General features: G+C 45.0%; 4 protein-coding genes across 7 annotated transcripts; 1 reads left to right on the forward strand and 3 right to left on the reverse strand.

Annotated features, from left to right (window-relative positions):
• Positions 1–1,064: 1,064 nt before the first annotated feature.
• On the reverse strand, positions 1,065–15,612 carry pms1 (PMS1 homolog 1, mismatch repair system component). Of its 3 annotated transcripts, none has more exons than XM_017307983.2 (13): positions 15,410–15,612; positions 14,265–14,398; positions 14,006–14,188; positions 12,822–12,924; positions 12,583–12,746; positions 10,284–10,394; positions 7,171–7,293; positions 6,957–7,103; positions 6,247–6,884; positions 5,681–6,148; positions 5,481–5,608; positions 2,973–3,118; positions 1,065–1,692 (listed from the first exon to the last, which is right to left on the reverse strand). In XM_017307983.2, exons 2-13 carry the CDS (start codon positions 14,394–14,396, stop codon positions 1,501–1,503), a joined length of 2,535 nt encoding a protein of 844 aa, XP_017163472.2. In that variant the 5' UTR covers positions 14,397–14,398; positions 15,410–15,612; the 3' UTR covers positions 1,065–1,500. The 3 variants fall into 3 exon arrangements, with proteins under 3 accessions (XP_017163472.2, XP_017163470.2, XP_008402425.2); XM_017307981.2 differs by having other exon boundaries at positions 2,973–3,121; XM_008404203.3 differs by lacking the exon at positions 15,410–15,612 and adding an exon at positions 15,113–15,375 and having other exon boundaries at positions 2,973–3,121.
• Positions 15,613–15,705: 93 nt separating this feature from the next.
• ormdl1 (ORMDL sphingolipid biosynthesis regulator 1) lies at positions 15,706–19,040 on the forward strand. Of its 2 annotated transcripts, XM_008404201.2 has the most exons (4): positions 15,706–15,863; positions 17,373–17,547; positions 18,054–18,205; positions 18,300–19,040. In XM_008404201.2, exons 1-4 carry the CDS (start codon positions 15,709–15,711, stop codon positions 18,433–18,435), a joined length of 618 nt encoding a protein of 205 aa, XP_008402423.2. In that variant the 5' UTR covers positions 15,706–15,708; the 3' UTR covers positions 18,436–19,040. The 2 variants fall into 2 exon arrangements, with proteins under 2 accessions (XP_008402423.2, XP_008402424.2); XM_008404202.3 differs by lacking the exon at positions 18,300–19,040 and having other exon boundaries at positions 15,754–15,863; positions 17,304–17,547; positions 18,054–18,209.
• Positions 19,041–20,023: 983 nt separating this feature from the next.
• Positions 20,024–25,647, reverse strand: adat3 (adenosine deaminase tRNA specific 3). The gene is made up of 2 exons (XM_081604751.1): positions 25,529–25,647; positions 20,024–21,221 (listed from the first exon to the last, which is right to left on the reverse strand). Exons 1-2 carry the CDS (start codon positions 25,603–25,605, stop codon positions 20,171–20,173), a joined length of 1,128 nt encoding a protein of 375 aa, XP_081460877.1. The 5' UTR covers positions 25,606–25,647; the 3' UTR covers positions 20,024–20,170.
• Positions 22,871–25,661, reverse strand: alkbh6 (alkB homolog 6, nucleotide demethylase). Its single transcript, XM_017303726.2, has 2 exons — positions 25,529–25,661; positions 22,871–24,356 (listed from the first exon to the last, which is right to left on the reverse strand). The coding sequence occupies exon 2, from the start codon at positions 24,349–24,351 to the stop codon at positions 23,653–23,655; it is 699 nt and encodes a 232-aa protein (XP_017159215.2). The 5' UTR covers positions 24,352–24,356; positions 25,529–25,661; the 3' UTR covers positions 22,871–23,652.
• Positions 25,662–25,665: the final 4 nt, after the last annotated feature.

Genomic DNA, 25,665 nt, shown 5'->3' on the forward strand with positions numbered 1-25,665 from the left:
CATCAGGCTGTTTCCCGTCGGCCAGCAGTGAGGCTGGATTTATCTGCTGAGGATTAACTGTGGAAAGTACAGCCTGCTGCTTGAACGTCTTGTAAACGGAATCTGTAAAACTGTACCATACCCGTTACTCCTGAGCTGTCAGGGCCTGACACATACCTGACACCGCTCGACATCCGTCCGTGTCGGGCGCCCGCGCTCTTCGTCAGGGGGTCTCCTCGGAGGAAGCCCTCCTCTTCATCACTGTCATCCCTGCGTCCCGGAGGAGCGGCGCCGAGCTGGACGGGTTTTTTCTGATGCCTCGTCACAAACAAACGCTGCAGCGTTCTGTAAACGGACCTGGAGGGGACGGCGGCTCGGCCCGGTCCAGGAGCTCCCAGTGACCGGCCATCAATCACATCACGGCTTCCAGATGTGGCTGTCAGCTGTGGGGTCAGCGTGGCGATTCCTCATCCGTAAGTGGAAAAGCAAGCGCAGACGGAAAGGATAAATTACAGGCGAGGTGAAGACAGGCAGCGCTCAGCAGCTGGCCATCTGGCCCTCGGGCCCCGACTGGTTGATTTTATTGCTTTTCATTGCTTCCCGATTGTCCAGGAGGGATTCAGCGACCCGCCTGTCAATCCTCATCCTGCAGGTTGGTTTACAGATTACAGCTCCAAACTATCCTCACCAGGAAGTAAGTGCACCCTCCGTCCGATGAAAACCAAACGTAAAGTAAACACATCCAGACTGAAGAGACTCACAGCAGGGAGTCCAAACTTTCTGCTCCGGAAACTACTGGCTTATGTAGCAAGTAGTTACTTTAGGAAAACATTTATTTTATGAATATTTTTACCAAGTTAAATTCATCATAAAGTGTCGCTACTCAAGTTAAATGTGTGGATTTTATTTCCAGTCAGAAACTTCACTGAATGAAAAACAAACCAAAAAAAACCAGAAGCAAACGAGGAGAAGCAGCTTCAGCTTCTACGCACCAAACATCTGGAACAAACTTCCAGAAAACTGCAAAACAGCCGAAACACAGAGGTCCTTTAAATCTACAACAAAACCCAGCTGTTTAGAGTCGATTTGACTTATAATAACCGTTTATTGTGTTATATTTTATCATGTAAAAAACTCTGAACTGCTTTATTGTTCAAATATTCTATAAACTTGACTTAACTACCAAAACGTGTCCAGATTAAACCAAATAATTATTGTTGAGCTCGTATCTCTGTTCACGCCATAATTTAACAACAAAATGTTTTTTTCAGTTGAAAATGTTTGTCATTAATCCCTCTGGTTGAAACCAGAGAGGCTCTGAGTCCAGACCGGACTGGACTGGACCGGACCGGACCAGATGGTCCGTTTGGCCTCCGCTGACCGGTGAGCCACTTCGTCTCCAGAGTTCAGCTTCGTTAGGCGTTGGTCAGCGAACCAGAGGTGTGTGTGTTGGTCAGGTGTGTGTTGGTCAGGTGTGTGTTGGTCAGGTGCGTGTTGGTCAGGTGTGCGTGTGTGTGTTGGTCAGGTGTGTGTGTCCAGCCGGGCCTCCCGCTGTGAGGACGGGACGTCGGCCAGGTGGTGGAGGAAGAGCCGCCCGTGGATGCAGGTCCGGTCCGTCCCGCCCAGCCGCCGCTCCGCCCGCTCCAGCAGCTCCTCCACCTCTTCACCACATAAATCTGAAGGCAGCTGGCGGGCGAGCCGGACCGCCTCGGCCTGAACACAAAACATCCAGATCTAATCCATCTAGATCAGCACTGCTGACGCTCAGAGCTTCATAAGGAAGAAAAGCCAATAAATAAAAACAGCTCCAGTCCTACGGTTCAAATCGCTTATGAACGACATCAATGCATCCTACAAGTCTGAACCAGAAGTGATCGGCGCCATCTTGGTAGGCAAACAGCGAACATGTGGCTGCTGTCGAGGCGGAGAATGGAAACGTGTCGGACTTTGAGGACCAGCTGCCTCTGATCTCCTGTTCGCTTCTCAGTGAGCCTGAACATCAACGATTGCACGGCTTTGTAAAACTCTTCACCAGACTGTCGAGGTTCTGGTGACGGCAGAGCGAGAACGTGTAGGAACACACAGGCTACATGTCTGCCGATAAAAGCTACATTAGCCAAGTTCATTTTGCTAGTTCTGCAGTAAATACAGTAAATATCCCTGATGTTTGTCTTATTACCCCAGCAGTTATAATGTATTTATATTGTGTATAATTTAGGAGGTGAACACTAGTTCTAACCTTGTGTTTTTTTTTACTGTTGTCATAGCAACTCCATAACAACTGCCTACCAAGATGGCTGCCAGTTACAAAGTACCTGGAAGTGTGACGTCACTTGAGAACCGTGTGAACTCAGGAGGAACATTTATCTTTAGAAGCTTAAAGCTTTTGCTCCATTTTCCATCAAAGCTGTGAGTTTCTGTTAGCTTTTTGTCGTAAAGTCGTCTGTGACCTCTGACCTCTAATGAGATTAAACAACGACTAACTACATGCTGGAGGTTTTTCTCAGCTGGCCAGGATTCCTTCAAACAATCGAGAGAAAGAAATCAAAGATGTTAGACGTTGTTTTCTTTCAGCCCGACATAAATAATAATAATTTTTTAGATGTTCCAGATGCAGGTAGTCAGCGCGGGGCGCAGCGTGTCTGTCTGCCAGCCGGTGGTCAAAGTTCTGCCACTCACCCCAAGAAATGACGAATATTCCTGCATTCCTCTGATTTCATACATATACAATATAACAGTAACAGTATAAAAATCCGAGTACGTCCAGCCAAAGATAAAACAAACTTAATTTCTAAAGAACATTTAACACTGGAATCAGAAAACATTGTAAACATCCAAAATAAAACAAAACAACAGTAATTAAGATGGAGGATGACGTCTCTGTAGCCACACAGGGAAAGCAGGCAACAGGAAGTGCAGACCAGCTGCTTCCTGCTGCGGTTCATCTCTCTGACGGCTGTTGGAAATGATTTAGCTCATTCTGGTGGGTTTACCTTCAGGTAGTTGGTGACTTTAAGCGGCCGGCTCTGCGGCACCGTGGCGGCCTTCCTCTGGAGGACGGCGGTCAGAACCTCCTTCAGGTCCTCCAGGCCCAGGAAAGGCACGCAGTCCGCCACGGCCGTCGCTTCCAGATGGCGCTCTGCTGACAGCCGGCCGGCCAAAAAAAGCACAAAACAAGGATTAATACACTCCAGACGCTGCTACTATCTCCAGGAAGGAATAATAAATAAACACGGAGCTTTACGGCCGAGCCGCGGCCCAAGGGCAACAGACCCCGGGCCAAATGGAGTGTTAAATGACTAATAGAAGCCCCAGCAGACTGGAAGGAAGCTGTCGAGTAGCCGGGAAGAATGATGGGCCGCAGTTTATGAGGAAATACTGTAAATCATCCACAATTTTGATTCTGATTTAATAACCTGCAGATTCAGAGGCGCCAACGAAATGCCTCAGCTGGTTGGCTGCCAGAGAAACGCAGCAAAAGACAATCAGTGACGAGTTTCTGTCCAATTTACCATCTAAACGCATCAGTAGACAAGAAATAAGGCTAAACTGACTCACTAGTAACTCTTCATATAGCAGATTCTTTTAAGTTAATAATTCCCAGTTTGCTGATTTTTCTCCACTTATGCAAAACATTTTCTGTTTTCTATTTTTTTAAACTTGTTTAGAGAATTTATGCAGCTTTGAAAACCTGAAGTTAAAACTAAGAATTAACCTGAAAATGGAAAACACATTTTATATTCAAGTTAGGAAATAATTTAAATATTCTCCAGAAGATGAAGACAAATACTGATGGACATAATGGAGAATGAAACGCTGGAAATATTAAATATATATATATATATATATATATATATAGGAAAGAAACTAGTGATTATTTTAGAAATCCATGATTCTGATCATTAGTCGGATTAACAAATTCTACTGATTTTTCATTCACCCTAATATTGTACACAATATTAGAAATGCATTAAAATACAACAATACACTAAAAATTAAATTCCTCAGGGTGCTGCAACGGCCTAGTCAAAGTCTAGACCTCATCCTGACTCAGATGCTGTGGTGGAACCTGCAGAGCTGAAGCAGCAACGAACTAAATGTTTCCAGCATGAAGCTCAGACACTAATGAAGCTCTGATGTAGCAGCCCGCTACGCTAACCAAACAGCTAGCTACGCTAACTCTGAAGCACCAACCATACACATTATGTTTAGCTCTGCTAATGCTAAAGCACTGCACTGACACGGTATTTAGCTAATAGCTAAAGCGCTGCGCCAACATCAGGCTAATGGTAAAATGCTAAATTCCACCATGCTAGCTCCCATCAGTGGTGTTCGCTAAAGTACTGACAGCACAGCTAGGTCTCCATTTAGCACTTTTGCTAACTTTGACAACATTTAGCGCACTTAGCTTCTGCTAAATAAGTTTTTTCAGATAAATTCAGATTTTACTCGGCTGATTGATAAACTTTCAGTAGAATAAAGTTTTAGTTTTGGTTATTGACTTAATATTTCTTTGGAGATGTTTTTGGGCTGATATGTCGCATCGTCTTTTCGTTCCAGGGAACCAGGAAGTCGGGGATCAGTTGGTGAACGTTCTCAACTCGAACAGGCTGATGGGTGTGAAGGATAAAAGTCCACAGATCAAACCGTCGCTGCGGTTCCGACTAAATTCTGGTTTTAATCCCGTAAATGAAGCCGGACTGAAACTGGGCCGAAGGCACCTGCAGCCGCATGAAGCATTCCAGGAATTCCTTAAAGGCCAACTTCTCCCTCATCACCTGCACACCGGGCTGCGGTCCCACCGGGAGGCCCGCTGCCGGGCCCAGGGCCAAGGTCAGCCGGGGTGAACCGCTCCAGCAACAACAACAACAACAACGAGCAACGAGCAACAAGCAACGAACAATAAGCAACAAGCAACGCAACTGATGAGGCAGAGCAGCTTCAGTCATTCAGGAGCTCCGGACAGGAAATACAAGGAGAAATACTTTAAAAATAAAAGATTCCTGGCAGGTGTAGTGATGACAGATTCTTCTGCAGAATATATAAATAGAAATTATTATTAAAAATAAAACAGAAGCTGATCCAAACCAGATACTGTCGGTTTATAAAGGATTTCTGCAGAAGAAGAAATCCCACATCAGGCTGAATGAAAAATGATAAATGGATGAATAAAAACTTTGAGTAATCCAGACATACAGATACGTTCTATCCTCCATTTCTGTTCTCCGCACTTGTTTATGCTCTCAAATTCATTTTTTTTAACTGTCGAACTGTGGAAAATGAAACAGAATAAAGTTAAAATGAGACTATTACTGTAATTGTTGAGATATTTTGGCTTTTATTAATTATTTATGGGACAGAAACACAAGTGAAAAGATTTCTTGGAAGAAAAAACATCCAGAAATAAGATTCAGACTTTTACCCAGCACAGGAAGTGAAGTGAAATTGTTGCCATGGCAGCGGACAGGAAGCTGGCAGGGGGAAGGATTTTGGTGGCGTACCTGGACTGAGTTTGATTCTGAAGCCGTTGGCGACGAGTCGGGGGTCGGAGAAGAAGACGCTGCCGTCCGGCTCCGCCGCGCCTTTCTCCAAACTGCACAGTGTCTCAAACTCCGCGGCGCCCAGGTTCCTGGAAGAAAGCAGGAGTTTACGGTCTGCCTCAAGAGTGTGGTTTCCCCGTCGCCGTGGGAACCAGAGCTACCTGTCGGTGAGCAGCAGCGGCTTCTGCAGGCGGACGGCAGGAAGGATGTGGTCCTGCTGGAGCCGCTGGAACAGCAAGGCTTCCTCCGCCCGGAACGGGTTGAGCAGCATCAGACGCCGCCCGCCGCACAAAATCAGCCAGGCGTTCTGAGAGGCCAGCCGGCCCACCGGGCGGAGGCCCTGGGGCTCTGCCGCGCCGCTCTGGGCCGACAGGCGCTGCAGTCGCCGACGCAGCGCCGCCATGCTGCAGGGAAGCGGCCGCCACGGCTTAGGGGGCGGAGCCTTCTTCTTCTTCTGGGGCTGGGCGGAGAAAAGCTCGTCCAGCAGCTGCTGATTGGACAGAGGAGCTTTACGCTTCTGAGCCTGGAGCTTAGCGGCCCCCAGGGGCCGATCGGCCGGGGCCCCGGGGGCCGCCAGCCTGGTCCTCTGGTCATGGAGGTCCTGACTCTTCCTCGCCTTTTCCTCAAACCTGCAATAACAGAAGAAGAAGAACAAATCATGCAAATGGATCATTTCAACTGATCAGCTGATTGATTGATTAATGTGATCGGCCTCAGCTGCTCTCACCTCTTCCTGTCTTCGTCTCCCAGGTTTTCCCAGCGGTTCTGGACGGCGGCGCTGACCTCCTGCAGGCTGGCGGCCGGTCGCTCCATCAGAACCTCGGACCGGGTCTCCTTGTCGAACAGCGAGGCGGCGGACGGTGGCACCCTCAGCGCGCGGCTGCTGATCATGTCATACGGCGTCAGAGCGGCCCGTTTCTCCGTTATGGCGTTGCCTGACCTCTTAACTTCCGGGTCGGGCTGGTGGATGGCGACGGGCTGCAGGGGTTCTCCCGACACCGGGTCGGTCAGCGCCGTGCCGCGGCTCCAGGCCTCGGCGGACACCTGCGGCCGCCGGGGCTCCTCTGGGCCGGGCTCGGCGCTCTGGGGTCGACTCCGGGTCGCCTCGTCGTCGCAGAGGGAGAACCCGGATTGGTTGACGATCCAGTCGTCCGCCATGGAGGAAGAGGAGCTGCAGCTGGAGGCCTGGTGCTGCAGGGCAGCTGATTGGCTGGCGTCTTCATCGCTCACCTTCCTGTTCTCCGTATTCTCATCCGTCTCCACACAACCAGCAGCAGGAGGAAGAGTTTCAGGGTCCGGCTGCTTTTCAGGACGAAAACCGTAAAGAGAAACCAGCAGAGCCTCAGTGGCAGCCAGAACCGCCTCCTAAACACGGAGAAACAGGAAGTCAGAGCGAAGGAACCTGAACCGGATGGGCTGGGCTGGAGCCTCTGGTACCTTGTTATGAAGCAGAACCTGGGTTTTATCTGGCGTCACATTTACATCCAGAGATGAAGGACAAACTGTGATGTTCAGCAGGAGGACGGGGAACCGATGCCGAGCCGCATCGTCAGGATACTGAGCCGAGTGATGCTGACGCAACAGCTGAGGAGAAGAAACGTGATAAATGACAGAAAAAAACCAGAACACACACAATCTGAATCCATTTCACCTTCAGGATGTCCTTCTGCTGGACAGGACGCTTATTAATAAAGATGAAGGTTTTATCAGAGGTAGAGGAGCTCGTTAAGGACAAATCAGCTCCGGGTTTGGGAAGAAAACCGTCCAGAACCATCTGAAGGAAAAACAACAACAATCACAGAGATAAAGTACAGAAAACTGAGCAGAAATCTCCATAAAAAACAGTGCAACAACCCAAAAGTATTAATAATAACTTGGAAAATCAATACTACCATAATTTTCTCATGGTCAAACCACCCATTATCTTAGGATTAGACGTGTCGGTCTTGACTTTTTTGGGGGGTTACATTTATAATTATGTCTTTATAGAAACATTGTCATGAATCCAACTTGTAACAAATTTATAAAGTGAAGTGAGACACACAAATGTGTGGTAACAGTTTTTTATTGATAATTTAACCGAATTAAAAGGGCGTTTAAGTATTGAATTGCGGTGCCGTACCAGGTTTCTCCACAGGGAGGCGGTGTAACCCGTGAGACGGTTTGGTGCATCTATTACCCTTTTTTGCCGTCCTCACGTGAAGAAGCGCACAATCAATTTTAATTTAGTTTAATTTCAGGTTGTTAACGTCCAAAAAAACACAGGGGTACGATTCTCACTAAGTTTTTATCCTATAAACATTTGTTTTTATTCGGCAGTCTTATGTAGATGTCCATTGTGTTAGCATTCCGGCGCTAGCATGTTAGCTGTCCCGCTAGCTTTACTAGCTGCTGTTAGCGGTCTGGTACCTGCTGAGAGGCACAGTCATGCAGTTCAGACAGAAATAAAGACAGCCCATGAACAGAAATGCGCGAGTCATATTATAAATCCTGTATTTTATGCAAAATTAATTTGTTCATGGAAGTGGCATAAGTAGGTCATCAATTTGTATTTACCCAGGTCTAAAATAAAAACATCACTAGTTATAAAGTCGGTTATCTCAGACTTAAACAGCTTGACCAAGTAACCAAGGGGAATAGGAGAAAGGGGAGAAATGCCGCAGTTACAGTAAAACCAACAGCAAGTACAAAATGCCACAAACTCGCTATACAAAACAGAAGTCCTCCAGGCCAGTGGGGGGCGTCAGCCACCAGCTCATATGGGAGCAGACCCTCAGGAAAGATGGGATGTCCAGAAGGAAAAAGTGCTTTTACGCTTCATGTGTTTTACACTAATATAGAATGGCGTCGGCAGCATATTAATGTACGTAATATTTATCCAATTCAAAAATACTTTATTGATCACAAAGGGATCAATAACTGCAGACTCCCCCTAGTGGCCTGGAGGGCCTCTGTTTTGAAGAGCAAGTCTGCAGTTACTTTTGCCATGTCATGTTTTGCTTCTATTTGCAGCATTTTGTCTGATTGTTTGTTTTTGTAGGTTTTTCTTCCATTGTGTGTTTGCGGATGATTCTGCTGTTTCAGCCCCTGTAGAATACTTTCACTAAGCGTTATATTTCTGAAGTCTGAATATTCATCGTTTCTTCTTCTGTGCAGGATCCCGACCCGATCTTCCAGCCAGAACCGCTGGATCTGATGACTCAGCAGCTGCATGTAAAGGTCAGCCTGGTTCCTACGGAGGGCTATTAGTTGCTGCATTTTTCCACACGGCCTCATTATGAGCAGCAGAACCCGGTGGTGACATCCAGAACCGAGCCGCTGTTCCTGCTCATTACGCACAAACCGGACCTTTGGACCCCCGGAGCTCCTCAGCGGGGCAGCCAGAGCTGCCAGCGTCACATTTAGTTCCTCCTGATCAGCGGGCACAAAGGTCAAAGGTTACTCTCATAACCGCAGCAAAACAACAACAGAGGGAGAGCGGGGCTGAAAGCGGCTGCGACCGCGCAGAGGCCGGCATCGCCACGGCGACCCGATTAGCGTCAGGAAGCACTCAGCTTTCATCAGGAAGAGCTGCGGAGAAAAGGGCAGAGCGCGCTGAGCCGCCGCCAACCGAGCACACGGCGGATCAGCTGCTTCTCCTCTGGATCAGCTGATTTACACACCGCCACACAAACGGCCGCTTGACAGCGTTCAGCGCTCTCAGCTTCCCCTGAACTCATTTTACCTCATTAATTCTAAAGCACTATGTAAACGTGTCAGCTGAATAAAGCTCCACGTCTACCGAAAATGATACAAAACATAAGTTGTGTATTTCTAAGCTTATTTACTTTAGTCTGACTAAAAGACAGCCTTCTTGGTTAAAGTAATTTCAAGTATTTCTTATTGAAAAACGTCATATTCTTCCAGAATATTATTTTATAACAATCCCAAACATCTCCACCTGTGATGAAGCAGCAAATGATTTTTATTCTCTACCCAGAATGCATTGCTGTACTTCTACAGTAAACAGTTTAAAATCTACTGATGTTTTAAGTCCTATTTCGCTAACTGAGGCTAAATCAGAAACATAGTTAGCAAAACTCGACAATTTAAAAAAAAAATCACTTCCTGAAACACAAACTGACAAATTTGACCCCGTGGAGAGCGCTATGCTAGGTTTTAGCACACGTTGTGTCAATGACATATGGGGTTATACAATGTTAGTGGCGCTTTGGCTCCCCTTAAATACCATCATTGTGAAGTGATGCAAAGTTAGCTTTTGCTAAACATGGTGATGTTAGCCTCCACTAAATGCAATGTTGGTGTAGCGCTTTAGTGTTAGCTTACCTTAAATACCATGCTGATATATAGCTTTAGCATGAGCTTAGCTAAATACCATGATGTAGCATTTTATCATTAGCTTCCCTTAAATACCAAGTTGTTGCAACATTTAGTGTTAGCATAATTAATGTTTATAATAGTGCAGCTAACTCTTTAGCCCACGACTGGAGTGCGGCAGCCATGGCCTGCTGGTGTTCAGTGGGTTCACAGACTGCACCGACCACTGCGATGGTTCAAAGGTCAGACCCTGTGGGCCTGAAACTTCTCAGACCTGAACCCGACTGAGTTGGAATCAACTCCAAACAGAAGATAAAAACGGGTTTGGACCCGATACCCATCTGAATCCTCTAATGATCTTTTCATATTGATATTATTTAAGGTGCCATCTACTTTGGGTAAAATACTGACTACTAAATAAAATTGTTAAGCCTCTGTTTAACCAACCTCTGGCTGTTCTTGATGGACGGGCAGCAGGTTGGTGACGGTGCTAGCTCCTAGCGTAGCAACCAGGGCGCTCCTGTGGTCCGCCGCTCTGGCCTTCTGCCAAACCACCACCTGCAGAACAAAATGCCTCCATGAGTCCCCGTCCCCTCAGCAGCAGCGGCTAGCAGATACCCTGGTAAAGGGTTGCAGGACATGTCTGATATTTTACAGTTTGGCTCATGAAACGGATCCTGCAGTAAACAGTTCCTGAAAAGGCCGTGAAGCGTAACACAAGCAGAGCTGGAGGAACCGATAGCAGCGGCAGCAGCATGACTGGACAGACTGTGCTCCGCTGCAATCCCAAGCTGCTTTCCACGAGAGCTGCATGGCTGCTGCATGCAAACTCACTGACCTGCAGCAAGACACTCTGCTGCAGCCTGAGGCCGAGTCCAGAGCTCAAGGAGGCTTTAATCTGGGCTTAAACCGCTCAGATTAGGAGACAGATGTGCTTAAAAAGTTCAGGAAATCCCAGAAAAAACTCAAAATACACAATTTAATCAGATAAACTGGCTTCTTGTTTTAAAGATTTATTCTTTTTGTTTGGATATTTAGGCTAAAACATGCAGGAAAAATTTCAGTGAGGACTCAGAACCTTTAACGGGACAAAATGGGTTGTAATCCAGAGTTTAGCTTCATTCACTAGTGATTAATCTTTGAAATTAAAATCAGATTCAACTGAAATGTTGAGATGTTTCATAGGAACAGTAACCTCTGCAGCTGCAGCTCTGATCCATTAGATTTAAAATCAGCTGCGATCCCTTTAATCGGTACCAGAACAACAATCAAACTTTACTGGTTAATCTCTGAAAAACACCTGAAACGATTCGTTCACCTCTCAGAGCCTCTGGAAGAAGTTTGTTGTGTAAAAACATCCAGGACCGAATCGTGATCAATCGTTTACTGAGGTCTTTTCAAATACTATAGTAATCAATTATCTTTAACTGGAACATACAGACGCTAAAATTTGTTGATGAAAGAAGTGAAATTTAGTCAAAACTGAACAATAAATATAAACACTTTGAACTTGAGGTAAATCTGTTCCTCAGATGTCCACTAGTGGCCGCTCTAGAGTCTGTTAAATGAATTATTGTATTTTAGGCACTTAAATGTTATTTTGTCTTTTAAAGCAATTCTAATATTGTATAAAAACAGTTTTCATGGTTAAATGAAAAATCAGCTGAATAAGAAGTTTTTAAACCAGATTAATCGATTGTCAAAATCAACGATAAATAATCGTTAGTCTCAGCCCTGATTGGTTTAACCTGAATATAAACATAAATATGAAATAGTTTTGATTTAGTTTCTATGAGATAAAATGAAGAATCAAAGTTTATTCAAGTCAGATTTTAATTTTATTTTCCATCCTGATGACATTATAAAATAATTTCTGCCTTTGTTCAGAATTTATTCACATATTATTTTCAATGTTCAATTTCCACGTCAGAAGTGAATTTTAGTTGTTTGGATTGTGAAAAGATAATCTGGGATTATGGAGGCTTTTAACTCAAATAACTGAACTTATTTCAACAAAAATTAGTTTTTAAATTTAAATAAATCAAATTTAACAGATACATATAACCCTGTTCAGCATAGAAATTATTTATAAATATTATTATCAGTAGCTTCAGTTCTGACTTTTAAACCTGAGTTTCTGTTTCTCACAATAAAGTTTGAATTTTATCATTTTTTTAAAATTTGGGAATCATTTTGAAGCTGTTCATGTTTCATATTTGTCACATATGATTTTAGATTTTACTTGTTTGTAATCGCTTCACCACTAATGCTTTACCTGCAGTCTAAAGCAGGGCTTCCCAATGTGGGGGTCGGGACCCCAGGGAGGTCATGAGACACCAGGCAGGGGGTCGAAATCTCATTTTCAGATTAATCATGATTTGGATGGTTAAAATAGGAATAAAAAATAAAACATAGATTGAAATAACAATAAGTGGGGGCCACCAGTAGGGCTTTATTTTATAATTTTTTATTTTTGGGGTGAACAGTTTGGACCTGAGGGTCCAACATGTCATTTCAGAACCAGAGGAAACGTTTCAGCAGCTGGAAATGCAACGAGGACACCTAGTGGTGGAGAATCTGCACTAAATAAACGACTGAATTACAGCAGAGCTGGAAACCTGGAGGCGTTTTGGGATCAAACAAACATGGAATTAGGAAAAACTAGATTAAAAAAGGATGAAGACCAGATAAAAACGTTTTTTAGAAACAGATGAAATGTTAACGGGTCAGACCAGCAGGTTCTGACCTTGTTGTGCGCCAGCGTGAGCCGCAGCTCCGGCTTTATGACGGCGAAGGCCATCAGCAGGTCCTGGACCTTCCTCACTTCCTCCTTACGCTTCCTGACGGAGGAGAAGAACTGCCGTCGCACCGGCAGTTTCCCGAACAGCTTCGCCACGCTCACCGACGTTCCTGCAGGAACACAGCAGGGCTCAAACCGCCATCAGAACGCCTCGCTTCCCCCCCCGGTAACCGCCGGCAACCTGCCTCCACCCAGGTGGGACGGCCTCTGAGAGACGATGCCCCCGCTGGAGTCCAGGGTGTACTGCGTGCTGACATCGTCCTCCTCTGTTTTAGTGGTCACCGTGACCTGGACAGGAAACAGACTCTGAACTGTGAGCAACAAACAACTTCAGCTTTTAATGTCCCAATTACAGATTTAACTTAGAAAAACTAAAACAAACATGTCAGAAAATGTAAACCTTACAGGTGATCTGTTACGCTGTTCAGCGGTGAACTGTAGTCCAACAGAGAGATTTTCTAAGAAAGATCTTTTCACACTAAATGTCTCTTAAATGATCAGATTTCATCTTCTCAGTTCTATTTTTAACTCCGTTCAGAATAAGAAGTTCTACGGCTTTACCTCAGCTATGCAAATTAGCTGCTGCTGGCCACGCCCCCCGCATCAATGTCTACACTGTTTACATGTACAAATGGCTGCCAACAGATGAGCGTCATGTTTAATCTGCAGCAAACGGGAGGAAAGACATTTTCATGTCACCATTCAGCTGCAAACGCCTGGGTGGACCTAGCCCCGCCTTCGAGGCGCAGCTCCTCCCCCACTCAGCTCCTTCAGACTAGCCAGCAGCAATTAGCAAACAGCTGCTGAGCTCATTACAGTAGATACTGCTCAGAGCAACAACAAACATTAAAGGGTTAAAGAGGAGCCATGTTGGGATGACTTCCTGGAGACGGAGCTTCAGGAAGAAATGGAGCATTTAAAGAGACAGAGGCCCAATTTCACAGCTTTAAATTACAAAGTCAGATTTCTTTTAGGACATATTTGAGATATGTCTCACTTCTCAACAGGAAGTGAGACTAATATATATATATATATATATATAGCATTTTTATAACTGAAGGTAACATGGTTACTTTATTTTATGCTATAAAATGATTTTATGTGCATGAAAAACACATAATATTTCCCCTTTGATGATTGGGAGGTACATTTCCTTTAGCAGACACTAAAAAATATTAACTTGTCGTCAGAAAACGTCTGGATGGTTTTTAAAGAGTTCAGACAGCAGAGACTCAAATGGAAGAACAAAACTGTGCAGAAAGAGAATTTTCCACAACAGACCCGCTTCAAAACCAACAGATTTCTCTTTTTGCATCTGAAGCTTTGAAAGTTTCCTGAAGCTCTAACTTTAGTGTGGAAGGAGCGTCACCTCGGCCACGGCGCAGATGGAGCCCAGCGCCTCGCCCCTGAAGCCGTATGTTTCCAGACGCTCCAGGTCTTCATGGCTGCTGATCTTGGAGGTGAAATGTCGGACGGCCATCACCGCAGCGTCCGCCGCTTTGATCCCACAGCCGTTGTCCCGAACTTCGGTCCGGTCCAGGCCGAAGTTCTCCTTCAAATGAGCGACACATAAATGAAGCTGAGGGGAAAAGCCAACAGGAAGTGAGACGGATGGTCTGTAAACGTACCAGCTTCACGTCGACGCTGGAGGCGCCAGCGTCCAGAGAGTTCTCCATCAGCTCCTTCACCACGCTCACCACAGACGTGACGACCTGCGAGCTGGACAGCAGCCGCACCGTGTCTGCAGGAAGCTGCTTCATCGCTGTGTTGGTAGGAAAGCAGAGTCAGTCATGGCTTATCCAGACTGCTGCATCCACGGTGCACAAAGCAGCATTAATGCAGATCCTTCCTCACAGGAGCCATCACTGATCCCAACAAACTCGGTCTTCACATCCCTGCTGGTATTCTAGTTTTAAATAACATTTTAGTTTTTATTGTTCATTTACTGCAAGTTGTTTGTTTTTTAAAGCACAAATACACTAATTTGTAAATTTTAAAAAAAGTGCTTTCTCCTCAGTTGTGTCAGATTTATTCTTAATCTTTTTTAATTTACTTTTAACAGTTTTTCATCTTTTGTGTGAATCTACATGTCATTTGAATTTTCCTGATGTGGCACCATAAAGGACAATTCTAGTCTATTCTAAGAAACGTTTTGCCTGAATGTCAGATTATGTCAAATAATCTGACATTCAGATTGAAAACTTTTCTGGGTTAAATTGAAAATTAGTTTATTTTTTTTTTAATGAATCCATTTTCAGGATTTGGGTTACTCATGTAGTGTTATTTTCCCCCTGGAATTAAAAACAAAGAGTCTCAAAATGTATATCGTTCTTGAAAAGAAAAATCCACCCATGGACTACAAAGGGCCCCCGAGCCACACTTTGGACACCGTTGCTTTAATAGGTCAAATAGTAATTTGAAACGACTTCTGTATTTAATCAGGCTGTTTGTCTAATATTAATATTTAGCCGATTACCTGATTGTATTTGAGTGTAACCAAAAACTACTTATTTAACCACTGTTGGGTTAGCTGAGCTGAAAACGAATAAAAACCGCACAAAAACGAAATTCTGGTTAATTCATAGGAAAATATGGAGAAATTACTTCAGGAATCTTATCTAACACCAATGATTTAAGCTTTACTGTCTTTCAGCGTAAAAACCCGCGTTCTCTACGAGACGTGCTACACCATGTCTAGCTCGTTCTGTCGGTAACTTAGCTTAAATACCAGCCCACTAAACTGGAAAACTAACCGAACAACGGCAAAACTCACCGAGCGGCTTCCACCATATATAACCTCCCACAACAGGCACGAGCTACAAGAGAAACAACCTGGTTCCCGCCCCCAATGCTGTCTGCTGATTGGTGGGCATCAATGAGAGGGCGGGTTCAAATAGGATTTAGGAGAATATTCTACACTGAGTTCAACCTGAAGGCTAAACTTTAGCTTTACTATCCAAAAATATCTTCTCAATCTTTAAAAATATGAAATTAATTATATGTTTTTCAGACGTCTGGTTTAAATAAATTCTATTTAAATAAAATCAAACTGATGTTTGTTGTGTAATTGCTATGGGCGGACCGAACCGAAGTGGTTTATATTTGGACTCGTTTCACCGCGACACCTACTTCCGGTCGGTGCAGTCTAGCCATAACAACAAGGATACACCGATTCTCGCCATAGTGATTCTTTTAATAACAAAAACATCTACTGCTCGCTGCTACATGTAAGTTGACAGATCAATCTTTATGTTTGTTACATTTTGCAGACATTAATTTCCGTATTTATGTCGAAACCAACTTGTTTTGGAAACAATGGTGAATAATGGGCCTGGCTATGTAGTGAAAACAAAAGAAATGAAAGGTCTAAGGGACAAAGGAAAAAAATATTAAGGCAGGTTATATAACCCGACATGGGGTAAATATGGTATTTAATAAGCTCGAAATTGCATAAGTTTAAATTTTGTATTTTGAACAGCGGTGCAGTGATATACAGCCATGAATCTGTCCAACAAATAGACGTATCCAGAATCATGAGCTTGTTTGCACAATTTAATTCAAATAATTTTCTGTTCAGAAACGCAGGAAAAACTTTGCTGATTGACATGCTGGCAGATCAGTAGCGGCTAATGAAACTCGCTGCATTGGCGAATAAATAGTTTATGTCTACTTATGCAGAAACAAATATTATAACCCAAAGTTATAATAGTACAATTTGTAGGCAATTGTTGTTTTTTTTAAATCGGAATAATTTAAATATGAAGCTTCAACTGTTTTGTTTTTTGTCTTTAATCCGTACTGGCAGCTGAAAGTGTGTCAGAGTTCAAAGTTCAGCTACATTACACAATATGTTTTTAACTTTTCTTTCTGCACAGACGAAGAGTAAAGTACAGCTGTAGCAGCTCACTGGGTTTATTATTATTATTATTATTGTTATTATTATTATTATAGTTTTTCTATCCAAGTTGGTAGATTTAGAGAACATAATCCTTTAAACTTCTGGAAGGCTATAAGACAAGATTTAAAATGCTAAACAAATTGGATTTTGAATTGAAGTAAATACTACAGAACAAATGTTGTAGTTTAAAAGGGGGAAAAAAACAGAAGAAGGAAAAATGTAAAATTAAAGTTTTCCCAAAAGTCCAGAACCTGGAAAACTTTATTCCATTTGGATCAACTAAGCTGAAGTGCAAAAATAAATATAATAAAAATCACCAGATAAAACTAAAACATGCTAAATCTAAGCTGCATGATGTCAGAGTAAATAAAAAACACAACAAATAAAACTGAAGGTTTGTTCTAATGTTCATTTAGGAAAACAAACAGATGATTTTCCAACATGTCTGTTTTCTCTGCATTGTTTTTTATTTTCTCTTTTATTTGCTGCTCGGTGTTTTCCCAGACTGACTTGTCTCCTCTTCCTTCCTTCTGCACATGTAAACAAATCATCACTTCCTGTTGTAACTGTCAGATGCGTTCGTGTGCGACTCGTTCCTTCGCCCTCAGCTTTAAATATTTTGTGTTGCTTTTGCACTGCAGCTTAAAATATTCTTTACATTCCTGTCATTTTAAAGAACCATCATTTTATTTCTACAAAATGACCAGAACTGACAGACCTCATTTAAAACCTCTGAAATGTAATCAACTCACTTAGTGATTGTTTCCAGAGTTATTAGTGGCCGTTTCAGGCATGTAGAGGAGACTGGATGGTTCCTGAAGGAGTTTGTCTCTGTCAGGATGAACGTGGGTGTGGCACACAGTGAGGTGAACCCAAACACCCGCGTGATGAACAGCCGAGGCATCTGGCTGACCTACGCCCTGGGGGTCGGCGTTCTGCACATCGTGCTGCTCAGCATCCCCTTCTTCAGCGTCCCGGTGGTCTGGACGCTCACCAACGTCATACACAACCTGGTGAGCGCCGCCGAAAACAAGGTTTTAATCTTTGATGCAAAATGTTTACAACTTTTGTAGTTTTGCTTCATTCCTGTTCTGACTGTGTTGTTCTTTCAGAAATGATTTTTCTAGAGTCTCTATACTCCAGTTAATAATTAATCAATGACTAAAATAGCTGATTACTTAAATGGCCAATTCATCAGATTAATAATTCAGACCCAAAAGCAACATACTATAAATAGCAGGGGTGTTGTATGAAAAGAGAAAATCTAGAAATACAGCAGGCATGTGAACACTGAGTCAGTTGGTGGAGGCAGTATGATGATCTGGGGTTGCCCTGCTGCTTTATGGATCCTGAAGGAGAAGATCATTTTCATGCTGGTTTAGCTGTTTTTGCTCCTGAATTAAAAATGTTTTTTTGTTGTTTTTAATTCAGTTCAACTTTGATACAAAAATGATGTGAAATGTTCAGCAGGAAAATGCTTCCTCGTCCAGTCCTCCCCATGGTTTGTGTTGCTGTGCAGGGCATGTACGTGTTCATGCATGCGGTGAAAGGAACGCCCTTCGAGACGCCCGACCAAGGAAAAGCCCGGCTTCTGACCCACTGGGAGCAGCTGGACTACGGCGTGCAGTTCACCTCCTCCAGAAAGTTCTTCACCATTTCTCCCATCATCCTGTGAGTGCAGATGCAGCGGCTAGCTGCTAATGTGATGCTAGCAGCAGCTGTAGCAGGTGTAATGGCGCTCATATTTTTGTCTCGTCTTTTCCAGATATTTCCTGGCCAGTTTCTACACAAAGTACGACACGACGCACTTCGTGATCAACACGGCGTCCCTGCTGAGCGTCCTGATCCCCAAGCTGCCCCAGCTGCACGGCGTCCGGATTTTAGGCATAAACAAGTATTAATAACAGGAGAAGCTCCGCCTCCCTGTGTGTGTACTGCCGATTCGTGTACTAAATCATTCAGTCAGTGTGTCGGGTTAGCGCTAACAGGAACCAGATCATCGGACATGATGTGCATCAGTAACTTATGTATTTAATTGTGTATTCGGGCCTGCATGGACCTGGGCTGGCCCAGGCCGCGGTCGGGTTCTAGGATGACTTTAATTTGCTTTTCTCCACCCCGTCGATCACAGAGTGATGCGTGTTGAGTGCTGAAGCCACTCAGATGCCCTGAAGTATTTCGTTTTGTTTACCTTTGGAGGCTGTCGCCCTCCGATTGTCGGTACCGTCTTGGTTTCATTTCATTAAGTAGCAGAACCGCTCTCCATCTGCATGGCTCCCCTAATCGGACCGGAGCGGCTCGTCTTGTTTTACAGTGTTTGTGGACCCGTGTCCTGTGTAAAGGTATGATTGGTTATCTGTTTACTGAGGGAGGTTTACTGTCTGTGGGAAACACTACAGTCACCCAGCTGCTGTCTGGAGACCCGGACCGCCGGTTCTGATCGGTTCCTCCAGAGCTGGACGTGATTTTTTCCTGTTCCTAATCTTTAATAAAATGTTTGCCCTCAGCTCCTCGCCTCAGTTTGTGATCATCAACACCGTTTTAAGGTTTTTGTAGAAGCCTACATTCAGTTTTAGTTCATTCAGACCTTTAGGATAAATTATGTTTATATTTATTTGTTTATTAGGATAAAAATGATCACTAGTTAAACCTCTCTTGCATATTAATTTGTTATATTGGACTATACTAAATTCTTCTTGTAATTTGCATATGTAATTGGTGTTAAGGACATTAGGTTGTGGCCAGAGAGTGATTGGGCAGTTGGAGAAGAGCCACAGTTTTCAGACCTGTCTCTCTCGCTTAAGACTCTTTTGTTTACTCTATTATTTTTGTGGAAAAGTAACATTTGTACCGTTTTTATTTTTCAAGTAAACCATTGAACTTTATCAAGAGGACCCAGTCTGAGTTTTTTGTCATTTCGTCATCAAGTGGACCGAAGGGGAAAGACTGAGGGCGTCAATGGCTTCATTATTAAGGAATATTCAGTTTTTATTACATGTTTTGGATCAGAACCAGTTGACATTTTTTGTTTTTCAATAATCTTTTACTTTTTTTAAAATCTTTTTGTCTTCAATCAAATAATCTTGTCTGGAGATGACCCTTGAACCCGTCCCAGGTTGTTGGGCAGCATCACTTTAGATTACTGATCTAAAGTAATTTCTGATGTCTTTCCACTCTGGTGTTTTTCTAAAGAGCCATTGATGATGATTGGATGATCAAATTCATCCAATCATCATCAGAATCTGGCTGTTACCGTCCCATTAACTTTTTTTTCAGTAAATATCTGTTTATTCTTGTGTTTTTAAGGTTATATTTAAGATGTTTTAGAACTTCATAAAATTCAAAGGACCATACAACCAATGTTAAAGGGTGCACTTACTTCTGGCCATATTTGTGTTTGGTCTTTAAACTTGACTCCTGTAGCTTTTTATATGATAATGCCTAAATATTCTGAAATCAAAATGGCGTCCAGACTGGACCTAAACAGGATCAAAAGATTAAATCTTTATTCAAAATAAAAGATCTTGTAGAAAATGAAATTTCTTCTTCTAGTTTCAGCACAGAAACATCCGCATGCTGTTGTCAAGTCACACACGCCCCCTGGTGGTCAGGTCCTGACACTGCGTCCCCAGTATGCTAACCAAGAAGCGGTGGTTCAGGTGTTTTGCGCCCCCTGCTGGTCAGATCCTCACACTGCCTCCTCAGGACCCCCCTGTACACCTGGAAGCGGTGGTTCAGGTCTTTCTGCGTGTGGATCTTGAATCTCGTCCCCAGAGCTCCGTCAGCGGTGGCGGCGCCGTAGAAAACCCGGCCGATGCGCGAGTGCACCAGCGCCATGGCGCACATGACGCAGGGCTCCCTGGTGACGTATAGGTCGTACCCGCTGCAGATGTACGGCACAGCGGCCCCCTCTGGTTGGGGGTCTGTAGGGGCGAAGCGGCAGGCGGCGTACCTGTCGTGGCGGTAGCAGCCGCCTCCCTGGCTCCGCGCCACCAGGTCGATGCAGACCATGACGGCGTGCTGCAGCGGGTGCTCGCCTCGCCGGTCGTGGCCAACGGCGACGACCCGCTGCGTCTCAGGGTCGACCACCGCCGCGCCCACCGCCTCCATCCCCAGCTGCGCCGCAGCTCTGGCGGCGGCCACGGCGGACGCCATGAAGGTGTGCATCAGGGCTCTCTGTTGGGGGCCGAACAGTTCCCCTCGCAGCGCCACCGTCACCTGCTTGTCTTCATGGAAGGTCGTGGGCCAACGGCGGCTCGCCAGCTCGAACTGCGGCCGGGTCAGCGGGGGTCGCGCTGGGACCTTCACCACAAACGGCTCTCCCAGCCCCTCCCAGCTGCCTGCGGGCAGCAGAGACGGAATGCTGGCGTCCGCCGGGTTCGGCACGTCGCTCAGCAGGCACAGCAGGACCTCCAGAGGGTGGGGACTGTCCTCGGCCCGGCAGGCCCGGACCCGCTTCACGTGCTGCAGGCCGGTCAGCGGGTAGACGCCGTTCAGCTCCCTGACGAGCCGAGACGTCGCCTTCCTGTTGACGATGGGCGCGGCGAACGCCTCCACCAGCTCCACGTCTGCTGACTGCTCGTCTGACAGGACGGGGAAGGCCACCCAGGAATCGTCATCGCACTCTGACCCCTTCCCGTCACTCTTTGACCCTTTCCACCGCTTGGTCTCAGGCTCCATTGCTGCCCTGCCAGGACCCAGAGAGAACATGATGACCAGCAGTTTAACCATAATTTATCCAACATGCTGATGAACTTCTGTTCAACCGGACCGTTACCTGGTCCATCAAGAGCCTCTCTAATTTCATCCGTAAAACCTAAGACTCTGTCTTTGGGTGTTTCTCAGCTCAGTTTAGATGCTTCAGTTGCTCAGTGGTGGTCAGGTTTCAACCCTCCTTACCTTGAATGTGCCTCCAAGATCTGAACATCTGGTACTTCCAGGTGGTTTGTAACTAACTTAATGTGTATAGCTAATATTTACTGAAAATCCTGTGTGAGGGCTGGTGTAAGACCTTTATTAGAGACTGATTGCTATCGTTAGCTAGCTAGCTTTGCTAACATAGCTTCCCTTTTACATTGTCAAATCCTTTGTATGCTTTCTTCTGGTTGTTTCATAAGTACATGATTTGAATTCATCCATCCATTTTCTTCCGCTTCATAAGGGGTTGGATCGCAGGGGCAGCAGCTTCAGAAGGGAGGCCCAGACTTCCCTCCCCAGCCTCTTTTTCCAGCTCCTCCAGGAACCCCAAGGCGTTCCCAGGCCAGTCGAGAGACATCGTCCCTTCAGCGTGTCCTGGGTCTTCCCCAGGACATCCAACGGGTGGGACCTGAACTCCTCACCAGGGAGGCGTCCAGGAGGCATCCTGACCAGATGCCCGAGCCTCAACTGGCTCCTCTCGACGTGGAGGAGCAGCGGCTCTACTCTGAGTCCCTCCCGGATGACCGAGCTTCTCTCTCTAAGGGAGAGCCCAGCCACCCTGCGGAGGAGGAAACCCATTTCGGCCGCTTGTACCCGTGATCTCGTTCTTTCGGTCATGACCCAAAGCTCATGACCATAGATGAGGGTGGGAACGTAGATCGACCGGTAAATCGAGAGCTTCGCTTTTTGGCTCAGCTCTCTCTTCACCACGACGGACCGGTACAGCGCCCGCTTCACGGCAGACGCTGCCCCAATCCGCCTGTCGATCTCCCGCTCCCTTCTTCCCTCATTCGTGAACAAGATCCCCAGATACTTAAACTCCTCCACTTGAGGCAGGACGACCCCCCTGACCCGGAGAAGGCACTCTACCCTTTTCCGGCTCAAGACCATGGCCTCGGATTTGGAGGCACTGAGCCTCATCCCGGCTGCGAACCGCTCCAGTGAGAGCTGCAGATCACGTTCTGATGAAGCCAACAGGACCACATCATCCGCAAAAAGCAGAGACTTGATCCTAAGGCCACCAAAACGGATCCCCTCAACACCTCGGCTGGTCAGAGATTCTGTCCATGAAGGTAATGAACAGAACCGGTGACAAAGGGCAGCCTTGGCGGAGTCCAACTCTCACCGGAAACGAATTATGTAGTAAAATTCATTTTACTGAAGATTTTACAGACATCTTGTCCCGCTCAGTCAGCCACAGCTCACTTTGACAGCAGAAGCAAAAATACATAATGATTCTCACGTCATTGCTTGGATTCTTATGTTTTACATTCAATGACAGGAAGCACTTTAACCAGCAACCAGGTCGATGGGAGGATCTTCACCCCTGAACCTTCAGCCTCCACCTTCTTCATGGATAAGAAACATTTTATCTGATCCAACTCAACATGATCCGGTTTCAATAAATCTCTCAATGTGCAGAGTTTAGAAAATAATTTATTTATTTTGGTTATTACAAAAAGAAAAAAGGCCCAGCAAAATAAGACATAAATCAGTTTTTAAGCTGTTGCATTTATGACAGCAAATATGTAACATATAAAATGTTGACATATTTTCAGATGATACAAATAATTTGTCACCAGAAATTTATCACCATGACTATCCATGTTGGTACGCTTCCACCGAGTTAATTTTTTTTTTTAGTTAGCACATTAGCTTTTTTGCTAACTTTGAAAACATTTAGTGCACTTAGCTTCCCCTAAATTAATTTTCTGCATAAATTCTGAAGCACCAAGTGCAGTAAATTATATTTGTCTTGTACCCTGAATGCATCGCTGTCTGTGTGCTTTCTGACCAAATTTAATTTGCCAAAATCAGCACCAGAGTTAACGATGCTCAACTACTATAAATGCACTTTAAAGCTAATACACTTTAGCATTAGCTTCCATTAAACACCATGTTGGAATGAATAGCGTTTTAGCATGAGCCTTTGCTAAATACTATATTGGTAGAACAGATTAGTGTTGGTTTCTGCTAAAAAAAATCACTAATGTTTATGATTAGCGCTTTAGGCTTAGAGGAACAAACTTTTCAGTTAGCGATGCCCATCACTGAGTTTTATTAATATTTGAATAGATCATTTTTAAAATTCACATAGGAATGTTGTTCCTGCAGTAACAGTAATAATAATAATTCAGACCAAAGCATTCATCATGAGACTCTTCCAGCTGTGGTTCTGGTTTGGTTCTGATCCGGTCGGGTCATTTCCTTCCCAGAACCATCCTGGTTCTGATCACTTTGGGAACGTGTCTGATGGTGAGCGACACCCTGGTTCCCCTGCTCAGCGTCTCCCCGGGCCGCGCCCTGGCGGCAGACAGGTTGGCCACCAGGTCCGTCAGCGGGTCCATGTCCCGGTTCTGGATGCCGTGCAGCAGCTGACGGTACATGTCGTCCTGCAGGACCAGCAGGCTGCGCGGCCTCAGCAGGAGGGACAGCAGGTAGCGGCTCTGCTGGGTCTGCAGCCCGTCCTGACTGCAGACGGGCCGGTAGAAGTCCAGCAGGGTGTGCGAGCCCAGGCTGATGGTGCTGACCGTGGGGTGGTACAGCGGGCCGTCCTCGTGGGCCATGATGCCTTCGCCTGGCTTGTACTCGTTCACCAACACGTGGTTGGCCGTTTTCCCACCGAACACTCCCAGAGACGAGACTTTCTCACAGCAGCTCTGGAGCCAGTCAGGAAGCGTCTCGGCCAGCATGCCTTTGGGGTGCGGCAGGCCGCCCCAGTTCTGGAGCCGGCGGCCGGACAGCTGGGTCCATTTGGTTTTGGGGGACTTGTACACCTGCTGCAGGAGGAAGGACTCCTCTTCCTCTGATATGAAATCCGGGATGTAAAACGCAGTTTGTGGAGCTTCATTGACAACAAACTGCTTCAAATCTTCCACAACACAAGATGGCCGCTCCATGTCTCCTTAAGAGAAGTTCACATGAAATCCTAATTAAAACACGTTCAGAACGAGTGAGACCAAAATATTGAAGTAATGAACTGACTGGTAACGCAAACCGCCAGTAGAGACGAGTCGGCCACAGTGTTGGGTTTTAACATGCTGGGTTTCAGGTTAAACATGGAAGCCTTCATTCACTCCTCACTCAAACCAAATCATGTCCAACATGTGCAGGTTGTTGTCTTCAAACAAATCTCTTTTCGTCTCATTTTCATTTCAGTTTCTCTCAACAAGTGACCAAAACAATTGATGACATCATTATGGACATGATGGATCGTCAAGGAACAACAACAACCGATACACTGAGCTGGACAGAGGGGTCCACATGTACTAAACACTACAGTACTGACCTTCATGCCCTGTTCAATAACTTTAAAGACCCCAATATTGACCTCAGTGACCCTATCAGGGTTTTAATGAACTTTTTAAAAACCTGTTGGTGAACCTCTGAAGGGAAAGCAGGAATGGTAGAGGTCGGTTTCTAAGATAGCTCAATGAGACCGATGGGTACCGAACTGCACCAGTCGGTGCCACGTAGCTCAGTGGAAAAGGGGCGGCGGTGACCTTAGCTGGTGTGACTGTTCTGGCCTCAACTCCTAATAATGTTAATTCTGTTCAGGACTGAAGAAACCATTTAGATGAGACATTAGTCTTCAGGAGACGAGAGAAAAAGTCCAGTTTCCTTCTTCAGAAGCCTTTAAGATTGTTATGTTGTGAATTACAGAGTTGGAACCAACATATCAAAAGGTCTTTTATATGAAGTTTAACCTTTGACCCTTCCTATGACCTATACAAAATGCAATAAAAATAAAGAAATGTGTAGCTAGTTAACACGCACACTGGTCACTTTCTTGAGATTTTTTTAAAAATCAGGCTTTTGGAAACCTTTACGTCATACGTCACTGATTCTTACGCAGAGTGAGTTTCTACATATAATCCCTATATGCTCATAAATCCTCAGAAAAATATTTTAAAAGACCCCCGACGACTTTTAAAAATGTAACACATATTTCCCAAACGGAAACGGGTCGTTTTTACACGTTTTTAACCGGTAATAGTATTGATATAACATCTACATCCATGTTAGATTAATATTTATACATTCAAAAACACAAATAAAGAGAAAAGTTGGACTAACCTGCACAGTTTTCGATAAAAAATACAGTTTATATCCAAAGAGCCGAACTGGTGCTCTCCATCTGTGTGTAACCACATAAAGTGTCCGGCGGGAAACGCTGGTGGCTACATTTCCGACAGGGCTACTCCGTATTTTCT

The sequence above is a fragment of the Poecilia reticulata genome, chromosome 2, assembly GCF_904066995.2.
Source record: "Poecilia reticulata chromosome 2, P_reticulata-male-v2, whole genome shotgun sequence".
NCBI lineage: Eukaryota > Metazoa > Chordata > Actinopteri > Cyprinodontiformes > Poeciliidae > Poecilia > Poecilia reticulata.

Bases quoted from the DNA above. Each gene is read 5' to 3' on its own strand.
- pms1 (XM_017307981.2), bottom strand. From the start codon at position 14,396: ATGAAGCAGCTTCCTGCAGACACGGTGCGGCTGCTGTCCAGCTCGCAG. The intron at 12,747-12,821 runs GCAGGTTGCCGG...GTGTTCCTGCAG, and splicing joins GCCGTCCCACCTGGGTGGAG to GAACGTCGGTGAGCGTGGCG. The intron at 10,395-12,582 runs GTCAGAACCTGC...TTTGTTCTGCAG, and splicing joins TCACGCTGGCGCACAACAAG to GTGGTGGTTTGGCAGAAGGC.
- ormdl1 (XM_008404201.2), top strand. From the start codon at position 15,709: ATGGGCGGACCGAACCGAAGTGGTTTATATTTGGACTCGTTTCACCGC. The intron at 15,864-17,372 runs GTAAGTTGACAG...TGTCTCTGTCAG, and splicing joins TCTACTGCTCGCTGCTACAT to GATGAACGTGGGTGTGGCAC. The intron at 17,548-18,053 runs GTGAGCGCCGCC...GTTGCTGTGCAG, and splicing joins CCAACGTCATACACAACCTG to GGCATGTACGTGTTCATGCA.
- adat3 (XM_081604751.1), bottom strand. From the start codon at position 25,605: ATGTGGTTACACACAGATGGAGAGCACCAGTTCGGCTCTTTGGATATA. The intron at 21,222-25,528 runs GTTAGTCCAACT...GGGTCCTGGCAG, and splicing joins TTTTATCGAAAACTGTGCAG to GGCAGCAATGGAGCCTGAGA.
- alkbh6 (XM_017303726.2), bottom strand. From the start codon at position 24,351: ATGGAGCGGCCATCTTGTGTTGTGGAAGATTTGAAGCAGTTTGTTGTC.